The sequence below is a fragment of the Pezoporus flaviventris genome, unplaced genomic scaffold (assembly GCF_033815535.1).
Source record: "Pezoporus flaviventris isolate CSIRO_AGI_PZ_B2104156 unplaced genomic scaffold, CSIRO_AGI_Pfla_v1 ptg000041l, whole genome shotgun sequence".
NCBI lineage: Eukaryota > Metazoa > Chordata > Aves > Psittaciformes > Psittacidae > Pezoporus > Pezoporus flaviventris.
In genome coordinates this window covers 1,371,673-1,392,211 of record NW_026892589.1, presented here as the reverse complement: position 1 = coordinate 1,392,211, position 20,539 = coordinate 1,371,673, and the positions used below count along the sequence as shown (strand labels likewise).

The 20,539-nt window shown below is 64.4% G+C and overlaps 4 protein-coding genes across 6 annotated transcripts in view; 3 read left to right on the top strand and 1 right to left on the bottom strand.

The window, feature by feature from the left end:
* IQCD (IQ motif containing D) overlaps positions 1 to 20,539 on the top strand; it is a 138,770-nt gene that overhangs the window by 56,378 nt on the left and 61,853 nt on the right. The gene's annotated exons all lie outside the window — the stretch shown is intronic.
* Positions 363 to 6,290, top strand: CCDC157 (coiled-coil domain containing 157). Of its 2 annotated transcripts, none has more exons than XM_061465726.1 (10): positions 363 to 642; positions 1,893 to 2,064; positions 2,688 to 3,372; positions 3,456 to 3,533; positions 3,844 to 4,034; positions 4,145 to 4,300; positions 4,801 to 4,969; positions 5,278 to 5,417; positions 5,880 to 5,950; positions 6,028 to 6,290. In XM_061465726.1, the coding sequence occupies exons 1-10, from the start codon at positions 395 to 397 to the stop codon at positions 6,284 to 6,286; spliced, it is 2,169 nt and encodes a 722-aa protein (XP_061321710.1). In that variant the 5' UTR covers positions 363 to 394; the 3' UTR covers positions 6,287 to 6,290. The 2 variants fall into 2 exon arrangements, with proteins under 2 accessions (XP_061321710.1, XP_061321709.1); XM_061465725.1 differs by having other exon boundaries at positions 2,685 to 3,372.
* RNF215 (ring finger protein 215) lies at positions 6,982 to 11,556 on the bottom strand. Of its 2 annotated transcripts, XM_061465644.1 has the most exons (10): positions 11,308 to 11,556; positions 9,688 to 9,816; positions 9,390 to 9,461; positions 9,226 to 9,311; positions 8,770 to 8,824; positions 8,530 to 8,634; positions 7,695 to 7,811; positions 7,482 to 7,619; positions 7,259 to 7,361; positions 6,982 to 7,163 (listed from the first exon to the last, which is right to left on the bottom strand). In XM_061465644.1, the coding sequence occupies exons 1-10, from the start codon at positions 11,554 to 11,556 to the stop codon at positions 7,141 to 7,143; spliced, it is 1,077 nt and encodes a 358-aa protein (XP_061321628.1). In that variant the 3' UTR covers positions 6,982 to 7,140. The 2 variants fall into 2 exon arrangements, with proteins under 2 accessions (XP_061321628.1, XP_061321626.1); XM_061465642.1 differs by lacking the exon at positions 6,982 to 7,163 and having other exon boundaries at positions 7,170 to 7,361.
* Positions 13,491 to 19,887, top strand: SEC14L2 (SEC14 like lipid binding 2). Its single transcript, XM_061465641.1, is given in 13 exon segments — positions 13,491 to 13,637; positions 14,778 to 14,853; positions 15,383 to 15,426; positions 15,568 to 15,627; positions 15,704 to 15,892; positions 16,237 to 16,332; positions 16,479 to 16,539; positions 16,613 to 16,696; positions 16,834 to 16,850; positions 16,852 to 16,941; positions 17,028 to 17,167; positions 19,386 to 19,555; positions 19,644 to 19,887. Coding segments are annotated over 13 exon segments (1,233 nt in total). The 5' UTR covers positions 13,491 to 13,583; the 3' UTR covers positions 19,796 to 19,887.

Here is a 20,539-nt window from a genome sequence, read left to right as displayed (position 1 = left end):
AGCGCAGTGCGCATGCGCAATAGGTGCGGGGGCGTGGCCTGTGTTGGGGGTGTGGTCTGCGGTGGAGGTGTGGTCTTCGACTGGGGACTGGGGGCACGGCTTGTGATTGGGTGGTCTGCGCTGGGGGCGGGGCCTGCGGTGGCGGTGTTTTGCCTGTGATTGGGTAGTCTGCAGCGGGAGAGTGGCCTGTGATTGGTTAGACTGTACAGGGACGTGGTCTGTACCGGCCGCGGCCTCCGTTGCCATAGCAGCGGCCGGCGCCTGTGTCGGTGCTGTTCAGGCCTGGGCCCAGCCCCGAGCCCACCCCCGCTGTTCCCCGGAGGCCCCCAGCCCCGAGGCCCGCCGTGCCGCTCCTGCCCCCCGCAGGCTGCCCCCGCCGCCCTTGCCGCCCAGCATGGCGCACCTCCTGGGCCACCCGGGCTGCATGGAGAGCCTGCGGGCCGACCTGCGGGACCTGCAGGCCGCCATCGCCGACGTGTCCTCCCGGGCCGGCGCCGTGCGAGTCCCCTCCTGGAAGTTCCCGGATCAGGTGTCGTGTGAGCTGGACGTGGCGGCGCTGCTGGAGCGGTACCGATACAGCCCCGGCGACCCCGAGGTCAGCCAGCACGGCCACGTGGTGCTGCTGGAGCTGCTCATCGACAGGTACCGCCCGCCGTGTCCCCCGCCGGGGTGTCCAGGCTTCCCGAGGCCTCTGCGGCTCTGCTCCGTGATGAGCAGTGTGCTGGCAGCGCATGGCCTCACGCTCCACAGCTCTGCAGATAAACCCCAACTCCTAGCGCTGCACAGAGCTCAAATGCTGCCTGCAGAGGAGCAGAGGGAGCACTGGCACTGCTCTGTGCAGGGCACTGGGTGGATAGGGGCGGGCTCCTTAAATTGCCCCCTGAAACCTTGGAAACCCCTCGGGTACAGCTGGATCTCCAGGCCAGGGAGGCAAAAGCACCGTTTGCAATGAGGGTGAAGTAAATATGGCTGCATTTTACCGGGGGAGCCCTTCCTGCAGAGCTCTTGGGTTGGATATCGGCAGCATGGGGGATGGATTTCATATGCATGTGTATCATATGGATATCATAGCTGGGGAGAGCTGAACTGCAGGCTGACAGCTGCAGGAGGGGTTTTATCCCCCCCAAGTACTGCTCAGGGCTGGGTGAGTCAGGCTGAGGTGGGTAACAAGAGAACTGCTGCAGCCCCAGAGCATGAGCAGCAGAGCAGGGAGGGGATCCTGCCCCTCTGCTGTGCTCTGGGGAGACCCCCCCTGCAGCCCTGATCCAGCTCTGGGGCAGCAGCACAAGAGGGACGTGGAGCTGTTGGAGCGAGTGCAGAGGAGGCCATGGAGATGCTGCGAGGGCTGGAGCAGCTCTGCTCTGGAGCCAGGCTGAGAGAGCTGGGCTGGGTCAGCCTGGAGAAGAGAAGGCTCCTGAAGGGGAGACCGGAGAGCAGCTCCAGTGCCTAAAGGGGCTGCAGGAAAGCTGGAGAGGGGCTTGGGACAAGGGATGTAGGGACAGGCCAAGGGGAATGGCTTTAACCTGCCAGAGGGGAGACTGAGCTGAGCTCTGAGGCAGAAGCTCTTCCCTGTGAGGGTGCTGAGGCGCTGGCACAGGGTGCCCAGAGAAGCTGTGGCTGCCCCATCCCTGGCAGTGTTCAAGGCCAGGTTGGACACAGGGGCTTGGAGCAAGCTGCTCCAGTGGAAGGTGTCCCTGCCCATGGCAGGGGTTGGAGCTGGAGGAGCTTTAAGGTCCCATCTGACACAAACCAGGCTGGGATTCTGTGATGTTCACCGTCCTTTTGCCAAGCTCCCTTTGTCCAGGCCATGGGAGCAGTGCAACCTCCTGCACCCTTCCAGGCCCCTTTCACTGTTCCCCGTTGCTCTCAGCTGTGCTCTGTTGCTGCCCTAGGCTGCTGCTGCTGCTCCAGACCTTCACAGGTTATGCAGAGGAGCTGCTGAGCGACCGAGCGGTGCCGCCGGCGCGGGCCCTGGCCCCTGGCATGTCTGCGGGGCTGACCGTGAGGAGGTACTGGTGCTGCATGCTCAAACTGGGAGCCTTCTACCAGCAGCTTCTGGCTGAGGTGGGACATGTGTGGGCCCTGACACCCCCCGAGCTGAGCACAGGGTCACAGAAATGGCTCTTGCACCCCCCTCCATGACTGGGACTGCTCTGAAGTCCTCCTCTGGGATGCCTGTGAGCACTGACCCATGTGTCAAACCACATCTGTCCCACACCGTCCCCTCCCTCCTCTAACCACCGAACTGGGATTCTGCTCATGGAAAAGCCTCACAGTCATTCCTCTGGCATGGTCAGAGGTGTGACAGAAGGGCCAGTCTTAAGAAGGGGAGCAGGTTTCATTGCTGAGCTCCCTGCTGTGACACCACAGCTCTGCCAAGGCTGGGAAGCTGCCTGGCAGCTGGGAAAATGTAAATCCCCAATTTCACCCTCATCCTGCATCTGGGAGGGGGAAGTAAATCCATTTTGCCCCTTATCCACATGCTTTGGTTGTGATGGAGCACTGCAGGCAGTGAACAGAAGTGCTTGGTGCTGTCCTCCTGCAAGCTCTGGGCTCAGTGCCCCTTGGCTGCACTGATGCCCTCTCCCTACACTTCACTCCTCTGTATCTGGGCTCTTATGGATCACCTGCAGCCAACATGGTTTGATCTGAGCCCTGGCTTTGTTCTGTGCTCTCTCCCCCAGAAGAAGGCTTCCAGGAAGGAGAGCCCTGCACTGCCCTCCAGTCCCCAGGCTGGGACCCCTGAGAACGAGCCCCTGAAACACTGCTTGTCCAGTGTTCTGGAGCCAAGATCTTCTCAAGATATTGCCCCATCCACTTCCCTGTGCCTGCCGTCCACTGTGCTCCCACTAGCCAGTGGTGCCTCGGGCAGTTCCCTGCCCAGGCCTGCCAACAGCGTCCCCATGCAGCCACCTGGGGCATCCCTGGGACTCTGTGCCACCTGCACCAGCATCCAGGGCTGCCTCCACGAGGTGGGCAAAGCCATCACCAGCATCTGCCAGAGCCAGAACATCCCCTCGGCCCTCAGCAGGTTCCAGGAGGCGGTGGGGGACACGGCAGGGAGCAGGACCCTCTCTGCCACAGATGTGAGGTACTGGGCCTCGGAGCAGAGCAAGGACCTGTCCCGGATCAGCAAACATCTCCAGATGCTGCTGCAGCAGGTCCAGCCGCTGCAGGCTGAGCTGCAGGAGTCAGAGAAGCAGAAGGAGAAGCTGCAGAGGCAGGTTGAGGACATGGCCTGGCTGCTGCAGGTAGAGAAGGACACCCATGTGCAGCAGCAGAAGGAGGCTCAGCAGAGCCTGGAAGCAAAGAACAAAGAGCATTTAGAGGCTGTAGGCAGGCTGGAGCAGGCCAAGGACGACCTACAGAGAGGTACAGTGGCGTTCCCAGTGTCCCCTGCTTGGTCTGAGGGGTTTGAGGAGCTGTTCCATTGCTGAAGCCTTGTGCTGCTTTAGGAGTGGCTCTGCTGGAGGAACAAGTCTCCACCCTGAAGGAGGAGCTGGCTGGGAAGCAGGCAGCTGTGCAGGAGCTGGGTAAGGACCCCAGGGGCACACAGCTCATGTATCCCACCCCCTGCCAGGGCCTGTGGAGGCTCTGGGCCCCTGAGGACACCTTGTCCTGGAGCTTATCCCACCCAGACTGCACCAAAGGGCATAGAATCCCAGCCTGGTTTGGGTTGAAGGGACCTTAAAGTTCCGATCCAGCCCCAACCCCTGCCACAGGCAGGGACCCCTCCCACTAGAGCAGCTTGCTCCAAGCCCCTGTGTCCAACCTGGCCTTGAACACTGCCAGGGATGGGGCACTGACCCATCTTTGGCCAGTGAAGGTGCTGTGTGTCCCCAGAGACGGCCAAGGCCACCTTGCTGGAGGAGATGAGGACCACAATGGTGGCCAGGAGCCAGGTGCTGGCGCTGGAGGAGAAGTTGCAGCTGCTCAGCAGCCAGCACGAGAGCCTGGGCCAGGAGCTGGGCACCACCACCACGCAGCTGCAGAAGGAGAGGGCCAAAGTGGAGAGCATGGAGAGGCACCAGGAGGTACCAGTCCAGCTCCCCCTTGCCCTGGCAGTGGGCTGAGCCCCTGGGTGCTGTTGCCCAGCACCGTGTGGGTGCAGCAGCAGCCCCGGAGCAGGCTCTTGCCCCTGCAGTCCCTGCAGGCCAAGCAGAGGACGCTGCTGCAGCAGCTCGACAGCCTGGACCAGGAGAGGGAGGAGCTGCAGCTCAGCCTGGGGGAGGCCGAGGAGGACAAGGCCCGGCTGCAGGAGCAGCTCCAGGAGAGCCGGGAGCAGCACAGACAGCAGCAGGTCAGGGATGGCACCCAGCACCCCCGGGGGCTGCCCTAGGGACCCCTGTGCCTCGGGAGGGTGTCCAGAGCCATCCCCTGCCCCTTCCCGCATGCATGGGCACAGCTTTCCCAGCAGGATGAATGTGGGACAGGGGATGACGTGAGGGCCGTCTCCTCCCAGAGATCCCTCAGCCTCGTGCAGGGAAGTCTCCACTGGGCTTCTCCGTGGCCAGGGAGCAGAGGGAAGTGGCTCCTCGGGCTGCTCCCATGTCTCCAGCATGCCTGTTCCTGGATGTGCACTGTTCTTCATGGCTGGTGCTGCTGCTTCCAGCTCACACAGGGACCTTGCAGCTAAATCCCTGCCCACTTCCCACCATCATGGGGCATCCTTACCACCTAAGGAAAGGAGGATGCTTTCCCTGGGGATCCAAGTGCTCCCACAGGACTCCCCCATGCTGCACCATCCCGCGGTTCAGGAGAGCTCTCTGCAAACCTCAGCACCCCTTTTGTACCACCCAGGAGCTGCTGGACACGCTGCAGCAGGAGAAGCTGGGCCTGGAACGGGCTGTCTCGGAGCTGCAGGAGAACGTGTCCAGGCTGCAGGAGCAGGCGCGGGAGCTGCAGGAGCGGGAGCGGCTCCTGGTCTTCTTCCCTGAGCTCCATGTCCCCACTGAGGCACAGTTTGAGAGTAAGGGAGCAGGCTCCTGCCCTCAGCCTGTGCCCAGGCTCACAGGGATCAGGATTATCTGTACAACACCCTCTGTGCCATTCACAGCCAAGCAGGGCTCAGCCCTGCGCTGTGCTAAGCCCATCTTGACACGCTTTCCAGCACAGGAACTGCTGATCCCACCTCCAGGCTGGGAGATGAAGCTGGGCCAGGGCATGGACAGGGCTTTGTTTGCCTGCATGGGTTCAGCCGTGCGGGTGCTCAGGGGGGAGGAGAGCTGCAGCCTGAGCTCGGTCTCACAGCACAAGAATGCTCTGTTTCGGTTGCAGGCACCGGGAGCTTGACCGAGGACATGAAGAGGCAGCTCCAGGCCAACAGCATCCGGATCGGGGTGCTGGAGCAGGAGAACGCGCGGCTCAGCACTGCGCTGGGCAAGGTGAACGTGGCTGCCCAGGAGGGAGTGCTGAAGGTGAGGATGCACCAGCCAGGGTGAGTTGGTGCCATGAGGAGAGGGTGTAAAGCCCAGCACCACCCCATAGGCCATGGCGCTGTCCCCATCCTCTGGGGACTGCCCATGCAGGAAAAGCTCTGGGTAGCAAAAGACCAATCCCAGAATCCAAGCGTGGTTTGTGATGGAAGGGACCTTAAAGCTCCTTCAGCTCCAACCCCTGCCACGGGCAGGGACCCCTTCCACTAGAGCAGCTTGCTCCAAGCCCCTGTGTCCAACCTGGCCTTGAACACTGCCAGGGATGGGGCAGCCACAGCTTCTCTGGGCACCCTGTGCCAGCGCCTCAGCACCCTCACAGGGAAGAGCTTCTGCCTAAGAGCTCATCTCAATCTCCCATCAGCAGCTCCATGTCCCTCCTCTCCATCAGCCCCACTGGAGCTGAACATGGTGGGGTATTTTCACCCCTTCTCTTCCCTTCCGCAGCTCATCCCACAGAGCCAGCTGTGGTCCCAGCTCAGCCAGTGCAGCAGGGACACTGTCAGGCAGGACAAGGGGTGAGTAGGACCCCAGAGGAAGGAGCCGGGGACCTTCCCTCCTCTTCCTCCCCTCTAACCGCTCCCACCACCCACAGGCCACCGAGCAGCCGGGACAGCGCAGGGACACAGGGACGCACAGGGACAAAGGGACATACGGCGACACGGGGATGCACAGGCGATACCAGGCAGCGAGCACCCAGCAGCCAGCGGGCAAAGCCACTCTGGGCACAGCCCACAAGCAAAGCCAGATGCAGTCCCTTGCTTGTGGCTGAGGGCCTGGTGCTGAGCCCCTCTGAGCCCCGAGGCAGAGCCCGTCCCCTTTCCTCTCCCCACACCCGTGGCCACTGCCAATGAATAAATGCTCCTGAGACTCACACAGAAGTGAAGAGGTCAGCACCCATCCCCTGCCCTGCCCAAGGTGCACTGCCTCATCCTGGGGCCCCTTCCCTTGGGAAACCCACTTGTGCCTCCACTGGGACTGGCCAAGCTGCCTGGAAGAGGAAGGCTGGGGGTGAGAGGAGACTGAGCCCCTCAACCCATGGAAGCAGCTCTCCCTATGCTGCCGGCACCCACCAGCACCCAGAGGGGCCGGGGACCCCTGAGCAGCCCTGGGAGGGCATCAGGAACCTGGTAGTTCAACACAAGACACAGCAGCCTGTCTTCACTTCCTGTTTAATAGAGACCAGTGAGTGCCAGCCCCTGCGGCACAGCCGGGTCCGGTGACACAGGCCCCACATGGGGTCCCTGCAGCCACTTCGTGCCCTCCCTCATAATAAGTTAGTATAAATAAAGCATTGGCCCTGCCCTCAGTGGTGAGGCCCCCAGCAGAGCTGGCACCCCGCAGAGCTGGCACCCAGCACCCCACCATGCAGGGGCCACCCCACCGCAGGCACCCGTGAATAGAAAACAAAAAGACCTATAAAAGTGACTACGAGCAGGGAGAGCACAGCCCAGCCTCTGCACCCCCCCACCCTGCTGCACCCATGGGTGCCCCTATTCCCTTCCCAACACCCACTCCCCGCCCTCCCCACACTGGAACCCCCCCCCACCCCTCTACTCATGCTCATTCAGGAGAGCCCCCCAGGATCCTCCTTCGGGGTGTGATGGGTGCTGAGCCCATACCAGCAGCGAGGGCTGCTGCCCAAGCACCCCCTGCCCTTCCCCGGAGCACCCATGGGTCCATCCCTGGAGCCCTGCCACCAGGCCAGCTAGCTCTCCGGGCAGCAGTTCCCTGCAAGGCAGGAGGATGGAGGGGATGGCATGGGGAGCTTGGGGGACTCTGGTTCCCCCCCAGCCCTCACCCCCGTGGTGGCGGTGGGCTCTCACCCAGGATGTTGCGCTTGCAGAGGGGGCAGGTCTGCTGCAGCAGGAGCCAGGGGTCCACGCAGTCCCGGTGGAACTCGTGGCAGCACGGCAGCACCCGCAGCCACTGCGGGGAGGGACACGGACGTGAGCGCAGCTGGGCCCCGGCAAGCAGGGGCAGCCCCAGCACCAGGGATGGCAGGAGCACAGGCAGCCCCAGAGCGGGCTCCAGGCTCCCAGTGCCCACCTGGCTCTTGTGGAACTGGTCCAAGCACACGGCACAGCTATCGATCTCGCAGGTGCGGCTCCGCAGCGCTTTGCCGGGGTGGTAGCGCCGTGTTTTCAGCGCTGAGAGCCGCCGGTGGATGAGCTGCTTGAGGTCCAGCTGCGGGGACAGCAGAGGGTCAGAGCCAGGCACGCATCACCCCGGGGAGGAGCAGAGTGCGGAGACATCCCCAACCTCAGCATCCTGCTCCGACAGGTCCTGCCGTGACTGCCGCTGGGCCTGCACGATCACACCAGTGCAGAGGAGCAGGGCGATGAGCAGGATGGTGTTCCAGAGCTGCTGCAGGTACTTCTGCAGGGACAGCACCAGGGAGCGAAACATGGAATCATGGAATGGTTTGGTTTGAAGGGACTTTAAAGCTCACCCAGCCCCAACTCCTGCCACGGGCAGGGACACCTTCCACTAGAGCAGCTTGCTCCAAGCCCCTGTGTCCAACCTGGCCTTGAACACTGCCAGGGATGGGGCAGCCACAGCTTCTCTGGGCACCCTGTGCCAGCGCCTCAGCACCCTCACAGGGAAGAGCTTCTGCCTCAGAACTCAGCTCAGTCTCCCCTCTGGCAGGTTCAAGCCATTCCCCTTGGCCTGTCCCTACATCCCTTGTCCCAAGCCCCTCTCCAGCTTTCCTGCAGCCCCTTCAGGCACTGGAGCTGCTCTCAGGTCTCCCCTTCAGGAGCCTTCTCTTCTCCAGGCTGACCCAGCCCAGCTCTCTCAGCCTGGCTCCAGAGCAGAGCTGCTCCAGCCCTCACAGCAGCTCCGTGGCCTCCTCTGCACTCGCTCCAACAGCTCCACGTCCCTCTTGTGCTGCTGCCCCAGAGCTGGATCAGGGCTACAGGGGGGTCTCCCCAGAGCACAGCAGAGGGGCAGGATCCCTTCCCTGAGCTGCTGCTCACGCTCTGGGGGTGCAGCCCAGCACACGAGCAGGTTCCCTCCACTCCCAACCCCACCACTGCCACTGCCCCACAGCAGTAACCGGTTACAGGAGGAACCCTCCCCGGTGCCGGAGCTGTACCTGGACCTGTGAGCTGTTCTCCCCGGTGCAGATGACCCCCTGCCATTCCCCGTAGAGGCCCCCTCGGGAGAGGCCGCAGGTTGACCACAGCGTGAGGGTGACTCCCTGCAAGGCAGGAGATGGCATTGCCGGTGCTGGGTGCATGGAGGGGAGGAGGAGCACATCGGTGGGGGAAGTCCCTGCCCTCCCACCAGCAGAGGGGAGGAGGAGGAGGAGGAGGAGGAAGGCAGACCAACATACCAGATTCTCCAGCAGCACCGCCTGGTACGTGATCTTGGCTGTTGCCCGGAGCCCCCTGTGAGCAAAAGGCAGGAAGAGTCAATCCCATGGGCACAGCAGGATCCGACTGCAGCACCCCAGCACTGGGAGCATCTCCCCCCCATTCCCAGGGACCCAGGGGACTGCCCCTGCCCAGCCCTGAGCAACCCCGCACAACCTCTTCCCCCCAGTGCCCTGCCTCAGTTTCCCCCCATGACACCACAGCAGCGATCCCCACTGACCACGTGTAGGAAGGACCGAGGGGTCCCATCACTGCAGTGGTGGGGACGAGCACTGACAGCACCAGGGCTGCTGGTAACCCGCCATGTGGGCTCTGCGCTGCTCCAGCTCGCCCCCAGCCCATGTGCTGTGCATGAGGACCCCCGGTCGGCCTGGCCAGGCAGGGAGCAGGGCACAGCCCCACGACCCCAGCCATACCGCAGCAGCGCTCCCAGCAGCCTGGTGACGTTGTCCGAGGACTGGATCACGATCACGGGCTTAGCAAGAAGCTGGGACACGTCCAGCTGCAAGCACAGAGGGAAGCAAGAGCCGTGAGCAGGGCGTGAGGCCGGCGCGGGGAGCTGCGGGCAGGACGTCCCTACCTCCCGGATGGCATTCTGGTTCAGTGCCAGGATGAGCAGGGCCGAGGCCCCCAGAACCAGGGCTCGCTTCATCTGTGGGGACAGGACAGGGGCTCAGAGGGCAGCACAGGCAGGACGGGCAGCGGCCTCCCCCTGCCTCTCATCCCGCTGCAGGCAGCACCCAGCGCCTCCCTGCCCTGGAGAAGCATCACACGGGACCCACGAGAGGCGACCCGGGAGCGCTACCAGGGACCCCCCGACGGCCGGGACCCCCCATGCGATGCGGAGCAGACACCGGCGGTGCCCCGTGCGCTCGCACCTTGCTGACGACGGCGGTGGTGAAGGACTCCTCGCGGGCGCCGCGGGGCAGCTCCGCCGGCTCCTCGCCCACCGGCACCACCCCGATCCAGCTGCCGGCAGCGCCCAGCTCGGGCTCCGCGTCCCCCACCTGCAGCAGGGAGCACAGCACCAGCCCCTGGCACCCGTACGGCACTGCCGGGGCAGCGGCTGCGGTGGCACAGGGGCAACAGGACCTGTCCCCGGCCCCCCCCCCCAGTGCTCCCTGCAAACACAGCCCCCAGTGCCCACTGCACACACAGCCCCCCCAATGGCCACTGCACACACAGCCCCCAGTGCCCACTGCACACACAGCCCCCCCAATGCCCACTGCCCACACAGCCCCCCCAGTGCCCACTGCACACACAGCCCCCCAGTGCTCCCTGCACAAACAGCCCTCAGTGCCCACTGCACACACAGCCCCCAGGGCCCACTGCACACACAGCCCCCCAGTGCCCAATGCACACACAGCCCCCAGTGCCCACTGCATACACAGCCCCCAGTGCCCACTGCACACACAGCCCCCAGGGCCCACTGCACACACAGCCCCCAGTGCCCACTGCACACACAGCCCCCCCAGTGCCCACTGCACACACAGCCCCCCAGTGCTCCCTGCACAAACAGCCCTCAGTGCCCACTGCACACACAGCCCCCAGGGCCCACTGCACACACAGCCCCCCAGTGCCCAATGCACACACAGCCCCCAGTGCCCACTGCATACACAGCCCCCAGTGCCCACTGCACACACAGCCCCCAATGCCCACTGCACACACAGCCCCCAGTGCCCACTGCACACACAGCCCCCCCAGTGCTCCCTGCACACACAGCCCCCAATTCCTACAGCACACATAGCCCCCAGTTCCCACTGCACACACAGCCCCCCAGTGCCCACTGCACACACAGCCCCCAGGGCCCACTGCACACACAGCCCCCCAGTGCTCCCTGCACACACAGCCCCCAATTCCTACAGCACACATAGCCCCCAGTTCCCACTGCACACACAGCCCCCCAGTGCCCACTGCACACACAGCCCCCAGTGCCCACTGCACACACAGCCCCCCAGTGCCCAATGCACACACAGCCCCCAGTGCCCACTGCATACACAGCCCCCAGTGCCCACTGCACACACAGCCCCCAATGCCCACTGCACACACAGCCCCCAATGCCCACTGCACACACAGCCCCCAGTGCTCCCTGCACACACAGCCCCCAATTCCTACAGCACACATAGCCCCCAGTTCCCACTGCACACACAGCTCCCCCAGTGCCCACTGCACACACAGCCCCCCAGTGCCCAATGCACAAACAGGCCCCCAGTGCCCACTGCACACACAGCCCCCGTGCCCACTGCACACACAGTCCCCCAGGTCCCACTGCACACACAGCCCCCCAGTGCCCACTGCACACACAGCCCCCCAGTGCCCACTGCACACACAGCCCCCCCAGTGCCCACTGCACACACAGCCCCCAGTGCCCACTGCACACACAGCCCTCCCGTGCCCAGATCCTCCCGGTTCCCGGTGCCCCATTCCCTGCCGCCCAGCTCCCTATCCCCCTGTTCCCGGTCTCCCCGGTGCCCCGGTGCCCGTGTCCCGGTGCTCACCAGCAGCAGCCGCCCGCGGATCTCCTCCTGCTCCTCCTCGTCCCGCGGCCCCCCCGCTCCCAGCACGGCACCGCGCAGTGTGTAGGAGCCTCCGGGCCCCGCGGCCGCGCTGCCGCCGCCATCCCCCGGGCCCTGCCCCGGCCCCGGCCCGGTCACCGCCACCTCCACCCGGGCGGCGGGCGCAGGCCCCGGCCCGGCCCGGCACAGCGCCAGCAGCGGCGCCAGCAGCGCGGCCCGCACCGCCGCCATCGCCCTGCCGCGCACCGCCCCGCAGCGCCCCCTGCCGCCGCGGAGGACCGCGGGCGCCGAGCGCCGCCGGGGGGCGCCCGAGAGCGAAACCGGGAGTGGGGCTGAGGCCGGGGCCGGGGTAAGGGACCAGGGATGGGGACGGGGATAAAAAGGAGCGGGGTGGCAAGGATAAAAGGGGCCGATTTGGTACCGGGATAAGAGTACTCGGATAAAAGGGACCAGGATAAAGGAACGGGATAGGGGCAGGAACCGGGGATGGGGAGCGGGAGAGGGAAAAAAACATGGACAGGAATACAGATAGGAGCAGGCACCAGGACTGGGAACTGCCCCATCCCTAACTGGGACCGGGACAGGCACGGGGAGAGGGACAGGGACTGGGATGGGCACCAGGAGAGGGACAGGGGGAGGGATGGTGCCACGCTGGGGGATGTGGCCCCCATGGCCCCACAGCCCCGCTTCCCTGTGGGGCCCATGAGGACACGTGGGGCCACACGAGGACACGCGTGCACAGGGACACGCACAGCCCCACACACATGTGGAGCGCCCCAAGTCCTGGCCTGGGCTCACCCCAACACCCGAGTACCCCAAACCCCCCCTGACACCCGTCCATGGTCCCTGTGCCAGCAGTGCCAGCAGTGCCGCCGCGGTGGCCCCTCTGCAGCCATGTGTGCCCGGCACATGTGCCGGAACTGGATTCCCAGGGGATTACCCACGGGCCAGCCGGGCGCAGCGGCCATGGTGTGGTGGCATTCCCAGCAGGACGGGTCTGGGTGTGACCTGGTATTCCCGGTGCTCCCAACCGTGTTGCAATGATGGAGGCTTAATCTCAGCACAGGAGCCGGTTTAACAGCACGGCAAAACATTCCCATTGCTTGGCTCTGCTGTAAACAACAGCCCGGAAACATGTCCAGCTCTGGAGCTGGGCCGGGAAAGGTGGCTCCCAAAGTGGGATACCCAAAATGGGAACATGGGGCACCACAGCTGTGAGCATGGCCCCATGGAAGGGACACACACATGGGACCTGTGTGGTGGGACACGCGTGGGGTGGGAATGGAGCTGTGGAGTATCCATGGGTTCATGGGATATGGATGGCTCCATGGGGCAGTCACAACTCAGAGGGACGCAGACGGTGCCATGGGACATGCATGGGTCCAAGGGACACAGATGGCTCTGTGGGACATGCATGGGTCCAAGGGACACAGATGGCTCTGTGGGACATGCATGGGTCCAAGGGACACAGATGGCTCTGTGGGACATGCATGGGTCCAAGGGACAGATGGCTCTGTGGGACATGCATGGGTCCAAGGGACACAGATGGCTCTGTGGGACATGCATGGGTCCAAGGGACACAGATGGCTCTGTGGGACATGCATGGGTCCAAGGGACAGATGGCTCTGTGGGACATGCATGGGTCCAAGGGACACAGATGGCTCTGTGGGACATGCACGGGTCCAAGGGACACAGATGGCTCTGTGGGACATGCACGGGTCCAAGGGACACAGATGGCTCTGTGGGACATGCATGGGTCCAAGGGACACAGATGGCTCTGTGGGACATGCATGGGTCCAAGGGACACAGATGGCTCTGTGGGACATGCATGGGTCCATGGGGTAGACACAGCTCCGAGGGACATGCATGGCTTCATGGTACATCCATGGGGCCATGCGTGACACACGGCCCCCTTAGCCCCATCCCCCTGTGCCCCCCCATCCTCTCCATACCCCTATCCCCTCCTAAGCCCCATAACCCCGTATCCCCACACCCCTCCATCCCCCACCCGTGCCCCCCATATCCCCGTACCCCCGTATCCCCCGCAGCCCCCATCCCTCCATCCCCCCCCCACACCCCCCTATCCCCTCCCGTACCCCCGTGCCCCGTCGCTGCCCGGGCAGGGTCCAAGGCCGCGGGGCCGGGCTGGGCCGGGCCGGGGCGGGGCGGGCTGGGGGCGGCGCTCCGGAGCCTCCGCAAGCGGCCGCCGGCGCCGGGGCCCGGTAGAGGCTGCGCGAGCCCCCCCGGGGCCGGGCACCATGAGCGGCCGCGTCGGGGACCTGAGCCCGCGGCAGGCGGAGGCGCTGGCGCAGGTGAGCGGGGAGCGGCCCCGGTGAGCCCGGCATCCCCCGCGGTGCTGCCCGGTCCCGTCCCGGCTGCGCCATCCCAGAGCGGACCGCGGCCCCGAGCCCCCCCCCGCCCCATCCCTCCCCATCCATCCCCATCGCTCCCGCTGGCCCCGCCGCTGCCCGGGGCATCTCCTGCCCCGCCGCGGGGCTCCGGGTGACCGGTGGCCGTCAGCCACCGCGCTGGCCTCGGGGCTGGCACCGCGATCACCGGCGCCGTGCCCGGGTGGCTTCCCGCGGGGTCACTGCTCCCACCGCGCCGGGACTTTATCCTGTCGCTGCTCTTGGCCCACCCGAGCCCAGGATGACCCCGCCGGGAGCAGGGGCCGGGATGGGGAACGGAGCCGAAACCGTCCCGGTGCTGGCGGGTGGGGGAAAGCGGAGCTGCGGAACCCGTCCATGAGCACCTTGTTGTTCTCAGGGTGAAGGAGCTAATCCCGGGCTTAATTACACCTAAATTCAGCGGCAGATAATCCCATCGGCCTCATTAAGGGCAGGTCCTGGCCTGGTACGGGGACCATGTGCCACAGGGACCTGCACCCGGCTGGGACCTGCAGGGTGTCACTGGAGCGGCGCCATCCCAAAGGATGGCAGCGGTGGTGGGGAACGGTCTGGTGGAGAGGGCCAGGAAACCTGGAGAGGGGCTTGGGACAAGGGCCTGCAGGGACAGGCCAAGGGGAATGGCTTTAACCTGCCAGAGGGGAGACTGAGCTGAGCTCTGAGGCAGAAGCTCTTCCCTGTGAGGGTGCTGAGGCGCTGGCACAGGGTGCCCAGAGAAGCTGTGGCTGCCCCATCCCTGGCAGTGTTCAAGGCCAGGTTGGACACAGGGGCTTGGAGCAAGCTGCTCCAGTGGAAGGTGTCCCTGCCCGTGGGAGTTGGGGCAGGAGGAGCTTTAAGGTCCCTTCCAACACAAACCAGGCTGGGATTCCATGGTCCCTGCAGCCCCGCACAAGGGGACCAGCTCGGGGACACTGAGTGCTTGGGCCCAGCATGCACAGTGGCAGGCACAAGGTGTGGGTGCCCCTGCCCTTCTGGGGCACAAAGCAGCAGCTCTGGGGTTTCCGGGTGGGATCATGGCCCCTCCAACAGCCCCTCTTCCGCTGGCAGTTCCGGGAGAACCTGCAGGATGTGCTGCCCTCGCTGCCCGCACAGGATGACTATTTCCTCCTCAAATGGCTCCGAGGTGACCCCAGGGTGGGGGACACGCACTGAGGGTGATGGAGGCAGGGACATGCATTGGGGCTGATGGAGGCAGGGACATGCATTGGGGGTGATGGAGCCGGGAACACACATTGGGGGTGATGGAGCCAGAGACACGTGTTGGGGGTGACAGAGCCAGGGACACACATTGGGGTGATGGAGCCAGGAACATGTGTTGAGGGGTGATGAAGCCAGGGACATATGGGGTGATGGAGCCGGAACACGTATTGGGAGTGATGGAGCTGGGAACACGTATTGGGTGTGATAGAGCCGGGAACATGTGTTGGGGGTGATGGAGCCGGGGACACGTGTTGGGGGTGATGGAGCTGGGGACATGCGTTTTGGGTGATAGAGCTGGGGACATGGATTGGGGCTGATGGAGCCAGGGACATGCATTGGGGGTGATGGAGCCAGGGACACATGTTGGGGGTGATGGAGCTGGGGACACGTGTTGGGGGTGATGGAACCGGGCTGCAGCACCCGTTGGAGCTGAGCTCTTTGCTGTCCTGCAGCACGCTCCTTCGACGTGCCCAAGGCTGAGGCGATGCTCCGCAAGGTAAGAGAGACCCCCCCATGCCACCACCAGCCTCCCATTTGTCACTGGGATGGCTCCGTTCTCAGACCTGCCCGCAGGGTGCACCCCATCCCATGGGCTGGGGGTCCCCAGATCCTCTCATCTCTGCCCCCCACCCCGCAGCACCTTGAGTTCCGCAAGCACATGGACGCCGACAACATCGTGTCGTGGGAGGCCCCCGAGGTGGGTGTCCCCGGCCCCGGGGGGTGCCCCGGGGGTCCCATCCCCACGGGGCGGCCCTGACGGCGGCGCTGCGCAGGTGATCCGCAGGTACATGTCGGGTGGGATGTGCGGCTACGACCGGGAGGGCAGCCCCATCTGGTACGACATCATCGGGCCGCTGGACGCGCGGGGGCTGCTGCTCTCTGCCTCCAAGCAGGACCTGCTCAAGAACAAGTTCCGTGACTGCGAGCTGCTGCGGCGCGAGTGCGAGGAGCAGAGCAGGAAGGTGGGGCCAGCCCCACAAACCCACGTCTGGTCCAGCCCACCACCCAGCCTCCTCCCCACCCCTCCATGCCCCGTCCATCCCCACCAGTCTGTTCCTGCCAGCCCCACAAGTCCACGTCCTGTCCCTCCTGCCGCAGACCATGTCCCTGCCAGCTCTGTAAGTCCATCTCTCACCCATCCCCACCATTCAATGTCCTCTCCAGCCCCACAAACCCATGCCCACTCCATGCCCACCACCCAGTGCCCCTTCTCCCCACACCAACACCCGCAGGAGGCTCTGCCCAGGGGGTTCCAGCCCCATCGTTGGGGCTGGGCACGGCCTGACCCCCCCCCACCCCATCCCAGCTGGGCAGGAAGGTCGAGACGGTGCTGATGGTGTACGACTGCGAGGGCCTGGGCTTGAAGCACCTCTGGAAGCCAGCGGTGGACACCTACGGGGAGGTGAGGCTGCGACAGCGACACCGGGACCGTGGTGCAGGAGCAGGTCCCTGTTGTGCCCTGTACCCCATGAGCGTTTTGGGGTGGGGGTCCCTGCCCGTGGTGGGGGGTGCGTGGATGGGGGCGATGGAGCTCTCCCCATCCCGCAGCTCCTGTCCATGTTCGAGGAGAATTACCCCGAGTCCCTCAAGCGCCTGTTCATTGTGAAGGGTGAGTCCGGCCACGGGGGCCCTCCTCCCACCGGGGGGTGCTGACCCCCCATAACACCCCCATCCACCCCCAGCCCCCAAGATCTTCCCCGTCGCCTACAACCTGGTCAAGCACTTCCTGAGCGAGGACACCCGCAGGAAGGTCGTGGTGCTGGGATGTGAGTCCGGAGCCCTCAGAACGGGTCCCCACGTCCTCCCCTGCCTCCCATTCACCCGGGGGGGGGGGGACCGTGGCTGCGTTGGGGCTCCCCACGGCGCTCCTGTGCCCCCAAGCACCGAGTCCTCCTCCCTGCAGCCAACTGGAAGGAGGTCCCTGCAGAAGCACATTGACCCCGAGCAGATCCCGGTGGAGTACGGGGGCACCCTCACGGACCCCGATGGGGACCCCAAGTGCTCGAGCAAGGTTGGAGAAGCCCCAGCGCACCCGTGGGTTCCTGAGGGGGGTGCAGGGTCCCCCCATACCCACATCCATCTCCACGCCCTGTGCAGATCAACTACGGGGGGGACGTGCCGCAGCAGTACTACGTGCGGGACCAGCTGGCGCAGCAGTACGAGCACAGCGTGGTGGTGAACCGCGGCTCGTCCCACCAGGTCGAGTACGAGATCCTCTTCCCGGGCTGCGTCCTCAGGTGAGGAGGGGGCTGCACCCCACGGGGATGGGGGGGACACAACACAGTGAGGGGATGAACGTGATGGGGGGGACACAGCGTAATAGGGGGCACACAATGCGATGGGGGGGACACAGTGCGATGGAGGGGACACAGTGCGATGGGGGGGACACAGTGTGATGGAGGGGACACAGTGCGATGGGGGGGACACAGTGTGATGGAGGGGACACAAGGCAATCAGGGAGATGCAATGTGATGGATGGGAATGGGGGTGACACAAAGCAATGAAGGGGACACAAGGCAATGAAGGGACATAATGTGATGGAGGGGACACAGAGGCATGGGAGGACACAGAGTGATGGGGGCAACACAATGAGATGGAGGGGACACAAGGCAATGGAGATGACAGCGTAATGGAGGGGACACAGGGCAATGAAGGGACATAATGTGATGGAGGGGACACAGGAATGGGAGGACACAGCGATAGGGGTGACACAATGCAATGGAGGGGACACAACACGACAGGGACACAAAGCAATGGAGGTGACAGCACAATGGAAAGGGACACAAGGCAATGGAGGGATACAATGTGATGGAGGGGACACAGAGGGATGGGGGGACACAGTGCAATAGAGGGGATACAAGGCACTGGGGGTGACACAGTGCAATGGAGGAGACACAAGGCACTGGGATGACACAGTGCAATGGAGGGGATACAAGGCACTGGGGGTGACACAGTGCAATAGAGGGGATACAAGGCACTGGGGGTGACACAGTGCAATGGAGGAGATACAAGGCACTGGGGTGACAGTGCAATAGAGGGGATACAAGGCACTGGGGTGACACAGTGCAATAGAGGGGATACAAGAAACTGGGGGTGACACAGTGCAATGGAGGAGACACAAGGCACTGGGGGTGACACAGTGCAATAGAGGGGATACAAGGCACTGGGGGTGACACAGTGCAATGGAGGAGACACAAGGCACTGGGATGACACAGTGCAATGGAGGGGATACAAGGCACTGGGGGTGACACAGTGCAATAGAGGGGATACAAGGCACTGAGGGTGACACAGTGCAATGGGAGGGAGATACAAGGCACTGGGGTGACAGTGCAATAGAGGGGATACAAGGCACTGGGGTGACACAGTGCAATAGAGGGGATACAAGGCACTGGGGGTGACACAGTGCAATGGAGGAGACACAAGGCACTGGGGGTGACACAGTGCAATAGAGGGGATACAAGGCACTGGGGGTGACACAGTGCAATGGAGGAGACACAAGGCACTGGGGGTGACAGTGCAATAGGGGGGATACAGGGCACTGGGGGTGACACAGTGCAATGGAGGAGACACAAGGCACTGGGGGTGACACAGTGCAATGTAGGAGACACAAGGCACTGGGGGTGACACAGTGCAATAGAGGGGATACAAGGCACTGGGGGTGACACAGTGCAATGGAGGAGACACAAGGCACTGGGGGTGACACAGTGCAATAGGGGGGATACAAGGCACTGGGGGTGACACAGTGCAATAGAGGGGATACAAGGCACTGGGGGTGACACAGTGCAATAGAGGGGATACAAGGCACTGGGGGTGACACAGTGCAATGGAGGGGATACAAGGCACTGGGGGTGACACAGTGCAATGGAGGAGACACAAGGCACTGGGATGACACAGTGCAATGGAGGGGATACAAGGCACTGGGGGTGACACAGTGCAATAGGGGGGATACAAGGCACTGGGGGTGACACAGTGCAATGGAGGAGACACAAGGCACTGGGGGTGACACAGTGCAATGGAGGGGATACAAGGCACTGGGGGTGACACAGTGCAATAGGGGGGATACAAGGCACTGGGGGTGACAGTGCAATGGAGGAGACACAAGGCACTGGGGGTGACACAGTGCAATAGAGGGGATACAAGGCACTGGGGGTGACACAGTGCAATGGAGGAGACACAAGGCACTGGGATGACACAGTGCAATGGAGGGGATACAAGGCACTGGGGGTGACACAGTGCAATGGAGGGGATACAAGGCACTGGGGGTGACACAGTGCAATAGAGGGGATACAAGGCACTGGGGGTGACACAGTGCAATAGAGGGGATACAAGGCACTGGGGGTGACACAGTGCAATAGAGGGGATACAAGGCACTGGGGGTGACACAGTGCAATGGAGGGGATACAAGGCACTGGGGGTGACACAGTGCACTGGGGGTGTCCCCACCCCACGGCACAGGTGGCAGTTCCGGACAGAGGGCGCTGACGTGGGGTTCGGGGTGTACCTGAAGACCAAGGCTGGGGAGCGGCAGCGCGCGGGCGCCATGACCGAGGTGTACCCCAACCAGCGCTACAACTCCCACCTGGTGCCCGAGGACGGGTCCCTGACCTGCTCCACCCCCGGCATCTGTGAGCGCATCCCCCCCCCCCCCAGCCCCTGGGGACACCCCGGGCTGCTCCCCCCGGCGCTGACCCCCCGGTTCCCGCCCCGCCGCAGACGTGCTGCGCTTCGACAACACCTACAGCTACCTCCATGCCAAGCGGGTGAGCTACAGCGTGGAGGTGCTGCTGCCGGACGCCGCCGCCGCGCAGCAGATCCAGCGCCTCGGGGACCGGCCCAGCGCGGAGAGCCTCAACCACAGCCCCTAGCGCTGCACACCCCGTCCCGGCTGCCGGAGCCCCCAGGACGGCCGCAGCCGCGCCAGGATGGAGATGGGGCTGAGGCCCCAGAGCGCACGGACCGAGGAGGGGCTGGAGGGGCGGGAGCCCCCAACTGTGCCTTAGGGGGGTCCTGGGTCCCCACTGCTGCGTGGGGTGGGGGGAGTAAAGGGACGGATGGAGCTGGGTCACCTCTGGTTATTGTCACCCAGCCCCACAACAAAACCCTGCTGCCTCCCCCAGCCCCATAACCAGACCCTGCTGCTTCCCCCAGCCCCATAACCAGACCCTGCTGCCCCCCCCCAGCCCCATAACCAGACCCTGCTGCCCCTCCCCCCAGCCCCATAACAAAACCCTGCTGCCCCCCCCAGCCCCATAACCGGACCCTGCTGCCCCCCCGCCCCCAGCCCTATAACCGGACACTGCTGACCCCCCCCCCCCCAGCCCCACAACAAAACCCTGCTGCCTCCCCCAGCCCCATAACCAGACCCTGCTGCCCCCCCCCAGCCCCATAACAAAACCCTGCTGCCTCCGTCAGCCCCGTAACAAAACCCTGCTGCCCCCCAGCCCCATAACAAAACCCTGCTGCCCCCCCCCCCCCCCCAAGCCCTATAACCGGACTCTGCTGCCCCCCCCCCTCCAGCCCCATAACCGGACCCTGCTGGCCCCCCCCCCCCAGCCCCATAACCGGACCCTGCTGCCCTCCCCCCAGCCCCATAACCAGATCCTGCGGCC